The sequence below is a fragment of the Rhincodon typus genome, chromosome 2, assembly GCF_021869965.1.
Source record: "Rhincodon typus isolate 14 chromosome 2, sRhiTyp1.1, whole genome shotgun sequence".
Lineage (NCBI taxonomy): Eukaryota > Metazoa > Chordata > Chondrichthyes > Orectolobiformes > Rhincodontidae > Rhincodon > Rhincodon typus.
In genome coordinates, this window is record NC_063333.1 from 143,153,243 (window position 1) to 143,169,707 (window position 16,465).

The following is a 16,465-nucleotide window of genomic DNA, read 5'->3' on the forward strand; positions in this document are numbered from 1 at the left end:
TTCCTGCTCCTCTGATGCTGCTTGGCCTGCTGTGTTCATCCAGCTCTACACCTTGTTATCTCAGATAATCCAGTGCGTGGTTTTTATAAAATGCCAGCCCCTGAAGTAATTTTCAATTGATATAATTTTTTGTTTGATTAATTTGTTTGTGGGTCAAGGTATGACACGCTAGACCTGCATTTGTTAGATCTGGGCAGCACAGTCCCTCAGTGGTTAGTACTGCTGCCTCATCACACCAGGGACCTGGGTCCAGCCCTGGCCTTGGATGGTGGACTGTGTGGACTTTGCATGTTCTCCGTGTGGGTTTCCTCCCACAGTCCAAAGATGTGCAGGCTAGGTGGAATGGCCATGGGAAATGCAGGGATAGGGTAGGGGTTGGGTCTGGGTGGTATGATCCTTGGAGGGTTGGTGAGGACTTGATGGATTGAATGGCCTGCTTCCATACTGTAGGGATTTTATTATTTATTGTCCATCCTCAATTGCCCTTGAGAAGGTGCTGGTGAGCTGCTTTGTTGAACTGCTGTGGTCCATGCGCTGAAGGTAGACCCACACTACTACTAGGGAGGGCATTCCCTGATTGTGACCCTGCGACAGTGAAGGAGCGGCGATATATTTCCAAATCAGGATGGGGCGTGTCTTGGAGGGGAATTTGTATTTGTTAGTACCTGCTTCCCTTGTCCTTCCAGATGGTTGGAGGATCAGGGTTGGGAAGGTGCTGTCAGAAGAGCCTCGGTGAATTGCATCTTACAGATGCTGCACTTCACTTAACAAGTTGATTTTTTTGATGCTGAAGTGGGGAATGATGCACTTGACTGATTCACAATCATTGCTCTTGGTAACTGTTATAGCTTGGGACACTAATGCTCCTTTAAAACATACTTAGTGCCATGAAGCAAGAGGAGATGGGCAGTTTAATGCATAGTTGCTTTCTATTCTTTCACTCTTCCCTAAAATGAGTAATTTCATGTGTTCTATTGGTTTCTAACAGGCCTTGCTGGGAGTATTCACTTGTACTTCAATGATTAACAATGTTTTTATCTCGTTTCAGTGACAAGATGTTCCCGGCCTTTGGATTTGGAGCAAGAATACCACCAGATTCCAAAGTGAGCACCATTGGAAATTAATAGAACGTAGAACTGTACAGCACAGTAACGGGCCCTTCAGCCTACAATGTTGTGCCAAACATGACGCCAAATGAAATTAATCCCTTCTACTTGCCGTTGGTCCATATCCCTCCATTCCTTGCATATTCATGTGCTTATCTAAAAGTCTCTTAAACGCCATCATACCTGCCTCCACCACACCCCTGGCAGCGCATTCCAGACTCCTACCACTGTGTGTAAAAAAATTGCCCCTCACATCTCATAGAATCCATACAGTGTGGAAACAGGCCCTTTGGCCCAACAAGTCCACACCGACCCTCAGAGCATCCCACCCAGACTCACCCCTCTATAACCCACCTAATCTACACATCCCTGAAACTACGGGCAATTTAGCATGGCCAATCACCTAGCCTGCACATCTTTGGACCATGGGAAGAAACTGGAGCACCCGGAGGAAACCCACACAGACATGGGGAGAATGTGCAAACTCCACACAGACAGTCACCCGAAGCAGAGATCAAACCCAGGTCCCTGGCGCTGTGAGGCAGCAGTGCTAATCACTGAGCCACCGTGTCTCCTTTGAACTTTCCCCTCTCATGTTAAATACATGCCCCCTAGTTTTAGACACTTCAATTATGAGAAACAGATTCTGACTGTCAACCGTATCGAGCATCTCATAATTTTGTAGCCTTCTATCAAGTCTTCCCTCAGCCTCCACTGCTCCAGAGAAAACAACATGAGTTTTTCTAGCCTCTCCTTATAGCTCATACCTTCTAATCCAGGCTGCATCCTGGTAAAGCATTTCTGCACCATCTCCAAAGCCTCCACATCATTCCTGTAATGTGGTGACCAGAACTGAATGCAATACTCATAAGTGTGGCCTAAGTCTTATAAAGCTGCAACATGACATGCTGACTCTTGTACTCACTTCCCCGACCAATACAGGCAAGCGTGTCATACGCTTTCTTTACCACCCTATCTGCTCCCATGGTCACTTTCAGGGAGCTATGGACTTGAACCCCAAGCTCCCTCTGTACATCAACGCTGTTCAGGGTCCTGCCATTAACTGTATACTTTTTCTTAACCTTTGATCTCCGTAAGTGCAGCATCTCACATTTACCTGAATTAAACTCCATCCTGCATTTGTTTGTAATAGGAATATCCTTCATAAAACATCCCAATGTTACTGACTGTTACTTTGTGCAGTAAGAATGTCACAGGTTAATGTAAAAGGGCCTCCTCTTAACATGTTTACATTGAGCCTGTGCCCTGTTATATGGGACAAATCTCTCCAGTTAGTGAAGTTTTTTTAAAAAAAAGGTTTGCTACAATTGTTACAAATGACTTATGGAAGTTTGCTGACTTTCTACATTTCATGTCGGCACATGTTATAGGATCATGCAATATAGGAGCAGGTGTTGGCCGTTCGTCCCATCGAACCTGTTGTGCTATACTTTCAGGTGATCCGGCAGCAGCACTGGGGAGAGAGAAAAACACAGTTAATGATTCAGGATGGTGTCCTTCAGAACTGGAAAAAGTTCGAGATATTAATGGGTTTTGAGCAAGTGAATTGGGGGAAGTAAACCAAAGGGATGATTGTGACAGAGTGGAGCGAAAGACAGATTTAATAACAAAAGTTTTCAAGATACAAGGTCAAAGCTTTTCATTAAAATTTAAAAGCCCCCTCCCCCATCCCTTGAGGCATAATGTCCCATTTCTCCACTGTGATATCTGTCCTGAATCTCCCTCAAGTTTCTGCCTGCTACCCAGTCTTATTTCAGGCATATCTCACCCTTTGAGCACAGGCGTTCTTTCAGATAAAAGCAAAATACTACAGAAATCTGAAATAAAACCAGAAAGTCCTTGAGAAATTCAGTAGGATCTGTGGAAGGAGAAACAGAATTATCATTTCAAGTGCAAGTTCTTCTTTGCAACTGAAGGATGCTAGCAAATAATTTTTTTCATGCTGTTGACAAAGGGGGAGGAGGTACAACTGGTGAGGGTGCCCAGAGCCAAAGACAAAGAGAATGCTAATTGTGATAGAGAAATGATATAGATGCAGAATAGGTGTTAATGGTATATTATAGGTATAGAATAATAGGTAATCTCTGCTAAGAGCAAACCCATGCAAACAGGACACCGGGTGGGAGCGGCTATAATCAAAATGGAAGATAGTGTTCATGGCCTGATGTTCAAAATGTCTATTTTCTTGTTATTCCCAGAGGCCTTTGTTTTTCAAAGCATATCTAAATGATAAATTTACATATACAATGTCCGATGATTACGTAGCCAATCCAAACATTCTCTAATTTTTAGTTGCAATCTCTGGCTCTCCATAAGAACATAAAACCATAAGATCTAGGAGCAGAATTAGACCATTCAGCCCATCAAGTCTGCTCCACCATTCAATCATGCCTGATATGTTCCTCAACCTCATTCTCCTGCCTTCTTCCAATAATCCTTGATCCCCTGACCAATCAAGAACCTATCTATCTCTTTCTTAAATACACTCAATGACTTGGCCTCCAAAGCCCTCTGTGGCAATGAGTTCCATAGATTAACCACCCTCTGGCTGAAGAAATCCCTCCTTATCTCAGTTCTAAAGGATCATCCCTTCACTCTGAGATGGTGCCGTTGGGTCCTAGTCCCTCCTGCTAATGGAAACATCTTCTCCACGTCCAGTCTATCCAGTTCTGTCAGTATTCTGTAAGTTTCAATCAGATTCCCTGCTAAACTCCATCAAGTACTGATTTGGAGTCCTCAACCGCTCCTCATATGACAAGCCCTTCATTCCCAGCCTTCTTCAGCATCCTGTCTGCCTGTGATGACAGGATCTATGGGCTTGTCCACCAAGGTTCTTTTGTTCCTCGGTATCCCTTAGGGATCTACCATCCATCATATCCTTTCCTTTAGGACATTCCAAACTGCATCACCTTGCATTTATCAGGGTTAAATTCCATCTGCCATTGCTCTGCCCAATTCACTCTGCTCAATATCATCCGACCAACCTTTGATCTTTGCGTGGTTAAATGCTTTTTTGATTTGGGTGATGCTTTTCCTGACTTCTGTAGTTAATCACAGATGGTGGATTCACCATTTAGGATTTTTCTTTACAGAAGGAATATACTTATTCTGAGTATTCTGAAATTGTTTCTGAATGCCTGCCACTGTGTCTCCATTCATCTATCCTCTAGTCTAGTATGCCAGTTCACTTCAGCTAGCTCAGCTTTCATGCCAATATACTCATCCACATTTAAGTGTGAAATACTAGTCTTAGACCCAATCTTCTCCCTTTCAAACTGGATGTTAGAATTCAATCACATTATGGTCACTGCTACCCAGTGGTGCCTTAACACTGAGATTACAAATCACTCCTGTCACATTACACAACACCCAATATGATAAGACATGTTCTCTCACGGGTTTCAAAATGTACTGCTCTAAGAAACAGACTTAAAAATAGTTGATGAACTCCTCATCCAGGATACAGTAGTGCCAATCCTTTCAAGAATGCAGCATGGCATCTCAGTGGTTAGCATTGCTGCCTCACAGTTCCAGGGACCCGGGTTCGATTCCACTCTCAGGCAACTGTCTGTGTGAAGTTTGCACACCCTACCTGTGATTGCGTGGGTTTCCTCTGGGAGCTCTGATTTCCTCCCACCATCCAAAGATATGCAAGTTAGGTGGATTGGCTGTGCTAAATTGCCCGTTGTGTCCAGGGATACAAAGAAAATTACAGCACAGGAACAGGCCCTTTGGCCCTCCAAGCCTGCGCCGATCCAGATCCTCTATCTAAACCTGTTGCCTATTTTCCAAGGATCTGTGTCCCTCTGCTCCCTGCCCATTCATGTATCTGTCTAGATACATCTTAAATGACACTATCGTGCCTGCCTCTACTACCTCCGCTGGCAACATGTTCCAGGCACCCACCACCCACTGCATAAAGAACTTTCCACACGTGTCTCCCTTAAATTTTTCCCCTCTCACCTTGAAATCGTGACCCCTAGTAATTGAGTCCCCCACTCTGGGAAAAAGCTTCTTGCTATCCACCCTGTCTATACCTCTCATGATTTTGTAGACCTCAATCAGGTTCCCCCTCAACCTCCATCTTTCTAATGTAAATAATCCTAATCTACTCAACCTCTCTTCATAGCAAACACCCTCCATACCAGGCAACATCCTGGTGAACCTCCTCTGCACCCTCTCCAAGTGTTGGATGTGCAGGCTAGCTGTGTTAGCCATGGGAAATGCAGGGTTGTGGGTCTGGCTGGGATGCCGTTGGAGGGTCGGTGTGGGCTGAATGGCCTGCTTCCACACTGGAGGGATTCTATGGAACCCTTTGCTTAGCCACTCGCAAGCCTTGTTCCTCTGAATGCTGATGATACTGTGGTATCAAACATGAATCAGGTTTCTAGGAAGAGACTGTTCCCCTTTGTAAAAAGGAGAAGGCGTGGACTTTAATGTGTTGTGCATAAAAACGCAAGGGTGAAGTGAGGTAAAAAACAAACATGTTCACACGGCGAATCATTAGGGTCTGGAATGCACTGCCTGGAAATGTGTTGGAGGAAGGTTCAGTTGAGACATTCAGGGGATGATTATTTGGATTGAAGTAGTTTATAGGGACATGGGGAGAAAGCAGGAGATTGGCATGAGGTAATGATGCTCATTTGAAGAGCTGGTGTAGGAACAATGGGCCAATTATTCTCCTTCTGTGCTATCACAATTCAGGAATTCTTTACATAAGTGAAGCACAGACACCTATTTCAGACAGGCCTCTGGACATGCCTCCTTCTGCCTTTGGTAGGTCATGTACCTCAGGCTGGTATTGAGATTACACTACCCATCTACCGTACTGAGGCTTTGGAGCACATTTACAGTAGGGTTTTGGTCCCAACACGGTGGTAGAAAAGGGGGCAGGCAGACACAGAACTTCTCAATGCCTTGTGAGTTCTTCACCACATTCCTGGACTCTGGAGGCTGGATGAGATAAGGAGTTGTGACCTTCCCGTGAGCTGTGAGTAACTCCATAAGACCATGATAGACCGCATGGAAGCCATTGAGCAGACGCTGATTGGACTTTTCTGTTGGCCCTTCCACTGTAAGAGACTAGCCCACTGCACCTCATTGGATAGCGAGTATGCTGTCTGGCCTATAATTGGACAATCCAGCAAAAGTCGATGTGGCGTTACTGCCTCTGGTAACAGAGTCATTAAAAACCCATCTGGTTCACTAGTGTTATCTGGCGAAGCGAATCTGGCTACATGTGACTCCAGACCCGCTGCAATGTGATTGACTCTTAACTGGCCTCTGAAATGATCCTCTCAATGAAGAACGATTATGGACTGGCAACAAATGCAGATGTTTCCATTTAAACCCAAACCCCGTAAACAGGAGGTGGAAAAAAGAGTAAATATCATCTGGAGTTAATATTCCCAATCTATCCTGCACATCAAAAAAAAAACTATCAGTTAGGCAAAAGCCAACTAGCTTACACACACATATCTGAGTTTTTCCAGTAATTTCTGTTCATGTTTCAGATTTCCAGTGTGCACAGTTCTTTGTGTCACAGGGCAGCATAGTGGCTCAGTGGTTAGCACTGCTGCCTCACAGTGCCAGGGACTTGGGTTTGATTCCACCCTTGGGTGACTGTCTGCTTAAGAGTTTGCATATTCTCCCTGTGTCTGTGTGTGTTTCTTCCCACAGTCTAAAGATGTTCAGGTGAGGTGTATTGGCCATGCTAATTTGCCCATAGTGTCCAGGGATGTGCTAGCTAGGTGGATTAACCATGGGAAATTCAGAGATAGCGTAGAGGCGGGGTTCGGGTGGGATGCTCTTCAGAGGGTAGGTGTGGACTCGATGGGCTGAATGGCCTGCTTCCCCCACCCCCATAGGGATTCTATATTATCAGACCCACATCCTTGTCAGGATGTTCAGTGAGAAGCTAGACTGAGATTTAGCTCTTTCTCAGCCTTTGAATTGTGACCCACAAAGGAAGATAAAACATTCTGTCTAATTCCTGATTTCTTTTCGTGGCTGTGTTTCATTCTGTTTTGATACGGCTCCTGTGAAATACCTTGGAAAGGTTTGTTACATTAAAATCAATATATAGATGCAAGTTGTTACGAGCATCATGCATCAAACTTGAAAGTTGACTTTTGGGATTTTTTTTTAAGAAAGGAATGTTTGGTTGTGTTTTCACAAGGAGGAGGCAACTGAATCACTTATTAAAGATGGGCAAGAAATGATGACCCAGCCAGTGACACCCACATCCTGCGAACATATATTAAAAATTCATTCTGCAGTGCCTGCAAGTTATTGTCGGAAACTAAATTTGATCAAAATCAAGGAACCGAGTTTAGGTTGGAGAAACAGACTGCACATTAAAAAAAAATGCTCCCTGTTCTGCTCCCTGTTCATTTGTGAGTCTCTCAATTTGAGGAAATTGCTTCCATGCTGGCAAATCACACAGGAAATTAGAAAAAAAAAGGTATATGCGAAATTCCCACCGGAAAGAGGAACATTAAAAATAAACTTGCACAATCCAGGAGGCTCCGAAGCCAATTACAAAAGTTCCCAAAGGTGCAGAGCACTTATCAGTACAGCGTCATATGCACGCTCACTGCAATTTCCCGGGCCATCTGCCCATGTTAAAGTGCCTTCCAGTTGCATTCTATCATGATGCCCCCTAATAACGAAGAAATGAACTGGTTCTGCTACTGACCTTCATGCTCCCTGCCCGACTGTCATGGCAGAATTGAAAAGGAGGGCTGTCAACGCAGCTCTCCGCTCCAAGGTGCCTACATGGGTGATCGTGCAGAGGAATCTGCCATTTCCCCCTGGGTGGGTTCTGTCAATCTCTACCCGGTGCAAGCATCCTGTGGAATTTCTGGGCTTTCAGGCCTTCCTTCTCCACAGCGAAGGCAAAGATGAGAGAGAAAGAGAGACAGAGTATGACCCATTCCCTCTCTTTCACACCTTAATTAACACCCATTTTACATCTCTCTTTTCTCTTTCACCACCATCAGTAACCCCTTTCAATGTAAGAACAAAGAGCATGAGTAGGCCATTCAGCCCCTCAAGCCTGCTCCACCATTTAATACGATCGTAGCTCTTCTGATCTAGGCCTCACCTCCACATTCTTGCCCGCTCCCCATAACCCTCTGTACTGAACGTAATTAGGTCAACCAACTGGACCTCATAGAATACAAGTTCCCTGATTGGGACTGTTAATCTGGTCCAATCTGGGAGACTGCGCAGACATAAAAGAATGAATGTCAGGAATATTGCACTCGGGGAATGTTTGACTCAGTGAGAGGTAGCTGTATAGTCAAAGGCTACATATTTTTAAATAAAAGGGCGAGTGGTGACGGGATACCGGCCTCTTAAGGATTATTTCACCTTCAACCTGTTACTAATTAAAAATTGGTTCATCTCCTCCTTAAATTAACTCAATGTCCCTCCATCCACTGCACACTGGGGGAGTGAGTTCCACAGATTACAACCCTTTGATAGATGTAATTCTGCCTCACCTATGTTTTAAGTCAGCTACTGCCTTATCCTAAAACTATTACCTCTGGTTCTAGATTTGTCTTTTACACTGGGCGCAATCTTCCCCCTCCCCTCTCCCCCCTCCTCCACCTCTGTCAAAAGCATAAATAAACCATTTTCCCACACCTTCCAGTTCTGAAGGAAGGTCACTGGACTCAAAACATTAATTCTCTTTCTCTCTGCTGAGATGCTGCCAAACCTCCTGAGTTTCTCAGCATTCTCTGTGTTTGTGTGCATGAGAGAGAGAGAATGTGTTTTTTTTTCCTTTCACTTGATGTTAATTTAACTTGAAGATAAAACACAAAGCACCAGTCAAGTTTCGAAGCCAGTTTTAATGAATCTCGCCCTGTCTGTTATTGGCTTTCAGCAAGGGGAGTTCTTAGTGGGGATGAATGGGCAGCTCCCTTCTACAGAGGGAGGAGCTAGGCAGACAATTAATTGGTTAATTATCACTGCCCCTTTCCCAAGACCACGCAGTACCTTTCCCGGTGTCACATGGCAACCCATTTTGTTGGAGACTCATCGGCATTACAAAGGGGACCAGCGTTGGATATCCAGATTGATTCCTGTCATCCATCATTGAATCATAGGTCATAGAATCCCTACAGTGTGGAACCAGGCCATTCAGCCCATTCAGCCCATTGAGTCCACACCAGCCCTCTAAAGAGCATCCCACCCAAACTCCCCACCTTCCCTTTAACCCTGCATTTCCCATGGCTAACCCATCCAGCCTGCACATCTCTGGACACTATGAGCAATTTCCCATGGCCAATCCACCCAATGTGCACATCTTTGGACTGTGGGAGGAGCCTGGAGCACCCAGCGGAAATCCATGCAGACCCAGGGAGAATGTGCAAACTCCACACAGACAGTTGCCTGAGGGTGGAACCAAACCCGGGACTCTGGGCCTGTGAGCAGTGCTAACCGCTGAGCCACCCCATGCCCTTCAGGCATTGGCAGTGCGCCCGGAGGGAGACAACCCGATGACATCCCCTCCCTCTCACCACTGAAGGGGGAGGCCTTTGTGAGGGCCTCCTCTTTGAGGTTCCCACACCAGCCCTTCCTGCTTCACTCAACGCTTCATAACAAGTCTTTTCATCCCACCAAAGTGACCGTGATTTCAATCCTCCTGCGCACTGTCACCCTGATCTCTCTGTAAATGGCCTGTTGCACTGTTACAGTAAGGCTGAACAAAAAGCTTGGGGAACAACACCTTATCTTTCACTTGTGCACTTTTTCACCTTCTGGACTCAAGTTCAACAGTTTATAGTTCCTTGAATTCAGAGTCGCAAGTAGACAGGGCAGTGAAGTAGGCCTTTGGTATGCTTGCCTTTATCACTTAGTGCATTGAGTATAGGAGTTGAGAGGTCATGTTGCAGCTGTACTGGACATTGATTAGGCCACTTTTGGAGTACTGCATACAATTCTGGTTTCTCTGAAATAGAAAAGACGTTGTGAAACTTGAAAGGGCTCAGAAAAGATTTACGAGGACATTGCCAGGGTTGGAGGGTTCAGGGAGAGGCTGAATAGGCTGGGGCTATTTTCCCTGGAGCGTCTGAGGCTGAGGGGTGACCTTATAGATGTTTATAAAATCATAAGGGGCATGGATAGGGTGAATAGTCAAGGTCCTTTCCCTGGGTTGGGGCAATCCAAAACGAGAGGGCATAGGTTTAAGGTGAGAGGGGAAAGATTTAAAATGGACCTAAAGGAAAACTTTTTCACACAGAGGGTGGTGCGTGTATGGGATGAGCTGCCAGAGGAAGTGGTACAGTTACAACATTTAAAAGGTGTCTGGATGGGTATGTAAATAGGAAGGGTTTAAAGGAATATGGGCCAAATCCTGGCAAATGGTACTAGATTAATTTCGGATATCTGATCGGCACGGTTGAGTTGGACTGAAGGGTGTGTTTCTGTGCTGTACAGCTCTATGACTGTTTGACTTTAATTCCAGACTATTATCTCTGTCCCCTCTGCTTTGCCTACTTTTGTTTTGCTAGTTTCTCTTTTTTTTGCTTTCATATAGCATCTGCTCTAGGCTCATCTTTTGTTCTTTTTTTAAAAAGCAAAGAACTGCAGAAAAGTAAAACAAAGAACTGCCGATGCTGAAAATCCGAAATAAAAACTTAGCTGGTCTGGCAGCATCTGTGGAGAGAAAGGGGAGTTAATATTTCAAGTCCATTGACTCTTCATTCTTTTTTTGTTTTGATTCTTGCCGCCTTGCCATTCCCAATGGCCCCTGAATATTACCTCTTTTGTTATTCAGTCTCTCTCCGTCTTTCGTCCAATCCTTCCTTTTGTCCTTGTCTCATGTCCCCTGTGATCATAGAATCCCTACAGTGTGGAAACAGGCCATTCAGCCCAACAAGTCCACACTGCCCTTCCGAAGAGTATCCCACCCAGACCCATTTCCCTACCCCTGCCTAACCCAGCTAACCTAAACATCCCTGGCACTACAGGCAATTTAGCATGGCCAATCCACCTACCCTGCACATCTTTGCACTGTGGGAGGAAACCAGAGCAAACTCCACACAGACAGTCGCCCGAGGCTGGAATTGGACCTGGGTCCCTGGCGCTGTGGGGCAGCAGTGCTAACCACTGAGCCACCATGCCACCACGATCAAAACCTTTCATGTCTCCAGCTTTTCCCAGTTCTGATGTTTGGTCATAGTCCTGAAACCTTCACTCTATTTCCCCTCCTCCGATTCTGTCTAGTTATTTTCCTGCAATTTTTGTTTTTGTTTTCACCCATATTTCCTGCTTCTCCCGTGGTGCCCACCTCACCCTTGGTGGGACTGCAGGTCAGCTGGTCATCCTAATGGCCCATTCGCCATCTTTAATTGCAGAGCTGGCCAATCAGAGGATGCCTCATGTGAGATTTGCTCCTGGGGTCACGCCAAGATTCCCATTCCTTCCCTCCGCCCGATGGAAAATTCAGCCCAGAAATGCTTGTTTCAGGTGTTCATATAGGAGTGAGAGAGAAACAGAGGAACAAGGAGACCTTACTCTCATAAACATTCCCATACAATCAAGGAACAAGAGTAGGCTGCTCAGCCCTTCAAGACTGTTCTGTCATTCTATAAGATTGCAGCGGATCTGTGCTTCAGTTATATTTTGATCAGATCAGCCATGATCTTATTGGATGACAAAGGAAGTTTGAAAGGCTGAGTGGCCTATTCTTGTTCCTTGTTTGTGTATGATTTTAACCACAATTCTACATCCCTGCATACCCCTGAGAAGCTTTCATCCTCTTGGTCATCAGGAATCCATCTCCCTCTGCCTTCAAATTATTTAAGATTCTGCAACCACTGCCTTTTGAGGAAGGCAGTTCCAAAGAGTCACAAGCCTCTGAGAGAATTATTTTTCCCCATCTCTGTTTTTACTGGGCAATCCCTTTATTTTTAAACCACCATCCCTTGCTCTAGATTCTCTCACAAAGAGGGAACATCCTTCCCACATCCAGCTGGTAAAGTCCCCTCAGAATCCTCTATGTTTCAATTCTGTCAGGTCTGACTGTTCTAAACTCCACAGGATACAGGCCCAGCCTGTCTAGCCTTTTCTCACAAGGCAATCTGCTCATTCCAGGCATTTAGTCTTGTAAATTTTCTCTGAACTGCGTCCAATGCATTAACATTCATTAACAAGTATGGTGATCAGTACTGTACACAGTACCTACTAATTCCCTCAACGCAGGGGATTCTCCACACAGCTCCCGCCCCCCCAACCATCTCATGGCCACCTCTTTGGTCAATGGGCAGCTGTGACCCCATGACCCCCCCCCACCCCCTCCCCCCCTCCACCCCACACACACACACACCCCCAACCCCCGCAGAACCCCCGTGTTCACTGTTTCTGATGAGACACGTGAACGACAGGTTCCTGAGACCTCGGGTGATGGCTGAATTTCTAACTCATTCTGAGGAAGAAGATGGTCTTTCTCACCCGTAACTATCTTCACATCAAAAGACAAGAAAGAAGACTACAATACCATCCAAGAGCCAAAATCACAGACTTCAGAGTTCCCTTGAAGTCTCAATTTCCAAAAGGTACCATCCCTGTAACATTTTTTTTCCTCTTCAACCTCTCCCATTTCCATTTCTTACCTCGGTGTTCGATCATCTTTATGGTCCTACTCTTCAAATAGCAAAGGCACCACCATAGAAGATTTCCTAGCCTATATGAACATTATATTTGCTGATGACACTGCACAGCTTCAAAATAAACTTTGATTATTCATGGCCTTTCATTGCCATGCATTTTTAGACCAATTATTTGTCCCTTTCTCTTGATGTTTAATGATCCTGTTGAAATGCTATCTGTTATTGTTCGGGACATGGTGTATGAAAGTTGAGAGGTCCCACTACAAATGTACAGAGAATTGGTGTGACCACAGCTGAAGTACTGAATACAGTTTTGCTCTTCTTATGTAGAGAAGGATGTGCTTCTATAGGGAATAAAATAGGAGTGTGAATCGGGAATGTGAATCGGGAGTGTGAGTCAGGAGTAAGGGAGTGTGAATTGGGAGTGTAAATCGGGAATGTGCGAGCGTGTGAATGTGAATGAGGAGTGTGTAAGTGTGAATGGGCAGGAGTGCAGGAGCACATGTGGAAGTTGAAATGGTCAGTGAGCCATCCCCCACCCTGAACCCAGCAAACCATTGGACAGAGAGATTAAGGTTGGACTTTTGCCACTATGCCTGGTAGCTTGATTCCAGAAATTTCTAGACCCACTCTGTTTAAATGGCCCTGTTAGACCCGATTTCCTGTCTGGAGCCCCGAGAGCAAATTGGAGTGGAGCCTGCCAAACCGCGGAACCATGCAGTGGGTTGCCATACAGACTGGGTGGGTGGTGAAATTAGCTGGTTAGGTCCATCTCAGGTCTCTGCAGTTTTGACCTCCTCTTTGTAAGGTCACTGCGGTCCTCACCATTTTCACACTTATCACCATGCAACCTCCGTAATTACTTATCCAGAATCCACCATGTACTCGAGACCTGGGAGCAGAAGTAGGCCACTCAGCCCATCGAGTCTGCTGCGCCACTCAATGAGATCATGGCTGATTTGATAATCTTCAACTCCACTCTCCTGCCTTTTCCCTGTAACCCTTGATTGCCTTACTGAATAAAAATCTGTCTATCTCAGCCTTGAGTATAGTTAATGACTCAGCCTTGATAGTCCTCTACACTAAAGAATTGAACAGATTCACTACCCTCGGAGAGAAGAAATTCCTCATCATCTCTGACTTAACTGTGTGAACCCTTATTCTGAGAATATGCCTCTGGTCCTATACTCTCCCACAAGGGGAACCATTTCCCCTGTTAAGTTCCCTTAGAATCTTGATTATTTCAATGAGGTTACCTCTCTTTCTAATTTCCAACAAGTACAGGCCCAATCCACTCACCCTGTCCTCATAAGGCAGATCTGTTGGGAGTTCCACAGCTAAGCTCTAGCCTGCGTGTTACCATGTTGTCTGTAGCCCAATAATGTCATTGGTACATGACATTGCCGTTTCAAGTCACTTTCTTCTCCTGTCAGGCAGGGGATGTGCCAGCAATAAATGCAAGCAAGAGGAAACGTGGGAGTGTCAGGAACACACTGAGAATACAACCTCCTGCCATCTCATCCTTCCCCCACCCCACCTTTCCCACTGAGTGATTGATGATGGAACCCATTCCTCAGAAATCCCAGAGCCTCCCCATTGTGAATATCTCAACATTTCTGACAGGAATTGTGTGGTGACCATGTAGCTCCACCATGAGGTTTTCTGCAGTAACTTCACTTCTATCGATCGATACTAATATTGCATCATTTTGTCCCTTCGTTTCTAGGTTTCTCATGACTTTGCAATCAACTTTAATGAAGACAACCCAGAATGTGCAGGTAAAACAGAAGAGCCTTCCAACAGACTTAGGAATGTCTTCAGTATTTGTCTCGGCTGTAAGAAGCCAACTGCAATGGGTTGATGGATATATGTTGTTTTTTTTCATACATTCACGGGATGGAGGCCTCACTGGCCTTTTGTTGCCCATCCCTAATTGCCCCAGACAAGGTGGTGGTGAGCTGAATTGTTCAACAACTGAAGTTCATTGGGTGTAGGGTCACCCTCAGTACCATCGGGGGAGTGTAGGGGCACCCACAGTACCATGGGGAGAGTGTAGGAACAGACACAGCGCAGTGAGGAGGGCTGTTCCAAGATTTTGACCCAGCAACAGTGCAGAAACTGTGATATAATTCCACATCAGGTTAGGGTCTTGACTTGGACAACATTCATCCTATTGGATGAGTCATTGGGTGGAATTTCCATCTCCATATCCCAATATTGAGCTGTCTTTCTGAGGTTTTTGTTTTCCACAATTACTTGAAATACAGCCGTAACAACTGCAGAATCAGATCTTTGTTTTTAACTAGCTCACGTTACACCATCTGACATCATCAAATCATACAGCCCAAATTCATTTGAACAACTCCTTTTGTACTCAGTTCTCAACTCACTGTAAAACTTGAGGTTCCAAGCTTCCCCAATCTGGCTGGATGTGGGCAATCAGTGGTTTACTCCAAATGCCAATGCGGATTCGACCTCTGACCTCTGCATTCCACGCATATCGACACAAATGTACAAAATGTGAGAAAAACACCGAGCACCACTTTCAGAGAACATGGAACCAAGAGTATACACATGTTCATCAGTCTCTTCCAATGCTGCCATTACCATCATCCACTCAAGCTTTTACTACTTTGTTGCCATAAACAGCAATCAAACATTATAATCTAAACCCTCCAGATGCGGATGACAGACTTTCCCATTCCTTCAACTTCACTTCCTTTACAAAACATCCCTGAACTCAAGAACAAAAATAGAAATTGTTGGAAAAGCTCAGCAGGTCTGGCAGCATCTCAGAGGAAGGGTCACTCAACCCATAATGTTAACTCAGATTTCTCTCCACAGATGCTGCCAGACCTGCTGAGCTTTTCCAGCTATTTCTAGTTTTGTTTCTGATTTGCAGCATCTGCAGTTCTTTCGGATTTTATCCCTGAGTTCAAAGCTGTTTTAACTCATTATGTGCTGACTGCACAAGTTACCCAAGACATCAGAAAAGGGGGAGGGGAAGGGGGTTCTGAAATAAATAGGGAGAGAGTGGGAGGCGGATAGAAGAGTGATAGAGGAGAGGATAGGTGGAGAGGAAACAAACAGGTCGAAGAGGCGGGGATGGAGCCAGTAAAGGTGAGTGTAGGTAGGGAGTTAGGGAGGGGATAGGTCAGTCCAGGGAGGACGGACAGGTCAAGGGGGCGGGATGCGGTTGGTCGGTAGGAGATGGAGGTGCGGCTTGAGGTGGGAGGAGGGGATAGGTGGGAGGAAGAACAGGTTAGGGAGGCAGGGACGAGTTGGACTGGTTTTGGGATGCAGTAGGGGGAGGGGAGATTTTGAAACTTGTGAAATCCACATTGATACCATTGGGCTGCAGGGTTCCCAAGCAGAATATGAGTTGCTGTTCCTGCAACCTTCGGGTGGTCCCAAGCGGAATATGAGTTGCTGTTCCTGCAACCTTCGGGTGATTCCTCAGACGACATGTCCATCCTGGGCCTCCTGCAGTGCCACAACGACCTCTCCCTACGGCATCCCAAAACCAGTCCAGCTCGTCCCTGCCTCCCTAACCTGTTCTTCCTCCCACCTATCCCCTCCTCCCACCTCAAGCCGCACCTCCATCTCCTACCGACCAACCGCATCCCGCCCCCTTGACCTGTCCGTCCTCCCTGGACTGACCTATCCCCTCCCTAACTCCCTACCTACACTCACCTTTACTGGCTCCATCCCCGCCTC

At 45.6% G+C, this 16,465-nt stretch overlaps 1 protein-coding gene across 1 annotated transcript in view; it reads left to right on the forward strand.

Moving 5' to 3' along the window:
- The window catches only part of LOC109938024 (copine-4-like), a 162,219-nt gene that overhangs the window by 133,564 nt on the left and 12,190 nt on the right, over window positions 1-16,465 (forward strand). The window contains exons 10-11 of the mRNA XM_048609230.1: window positions 1,049-1,103; window positions 14,475-14,526. Of these exons, the coding sequence (XP_048465187.1) occupies window positions 1,049-1,103; window positions 14,475-14,526 (107 nt within the window). The remainder of the gene's footprint in view (window positions 1-1,048; window positions 1,104-14,474; window positions 14,527-16,465) is intronic.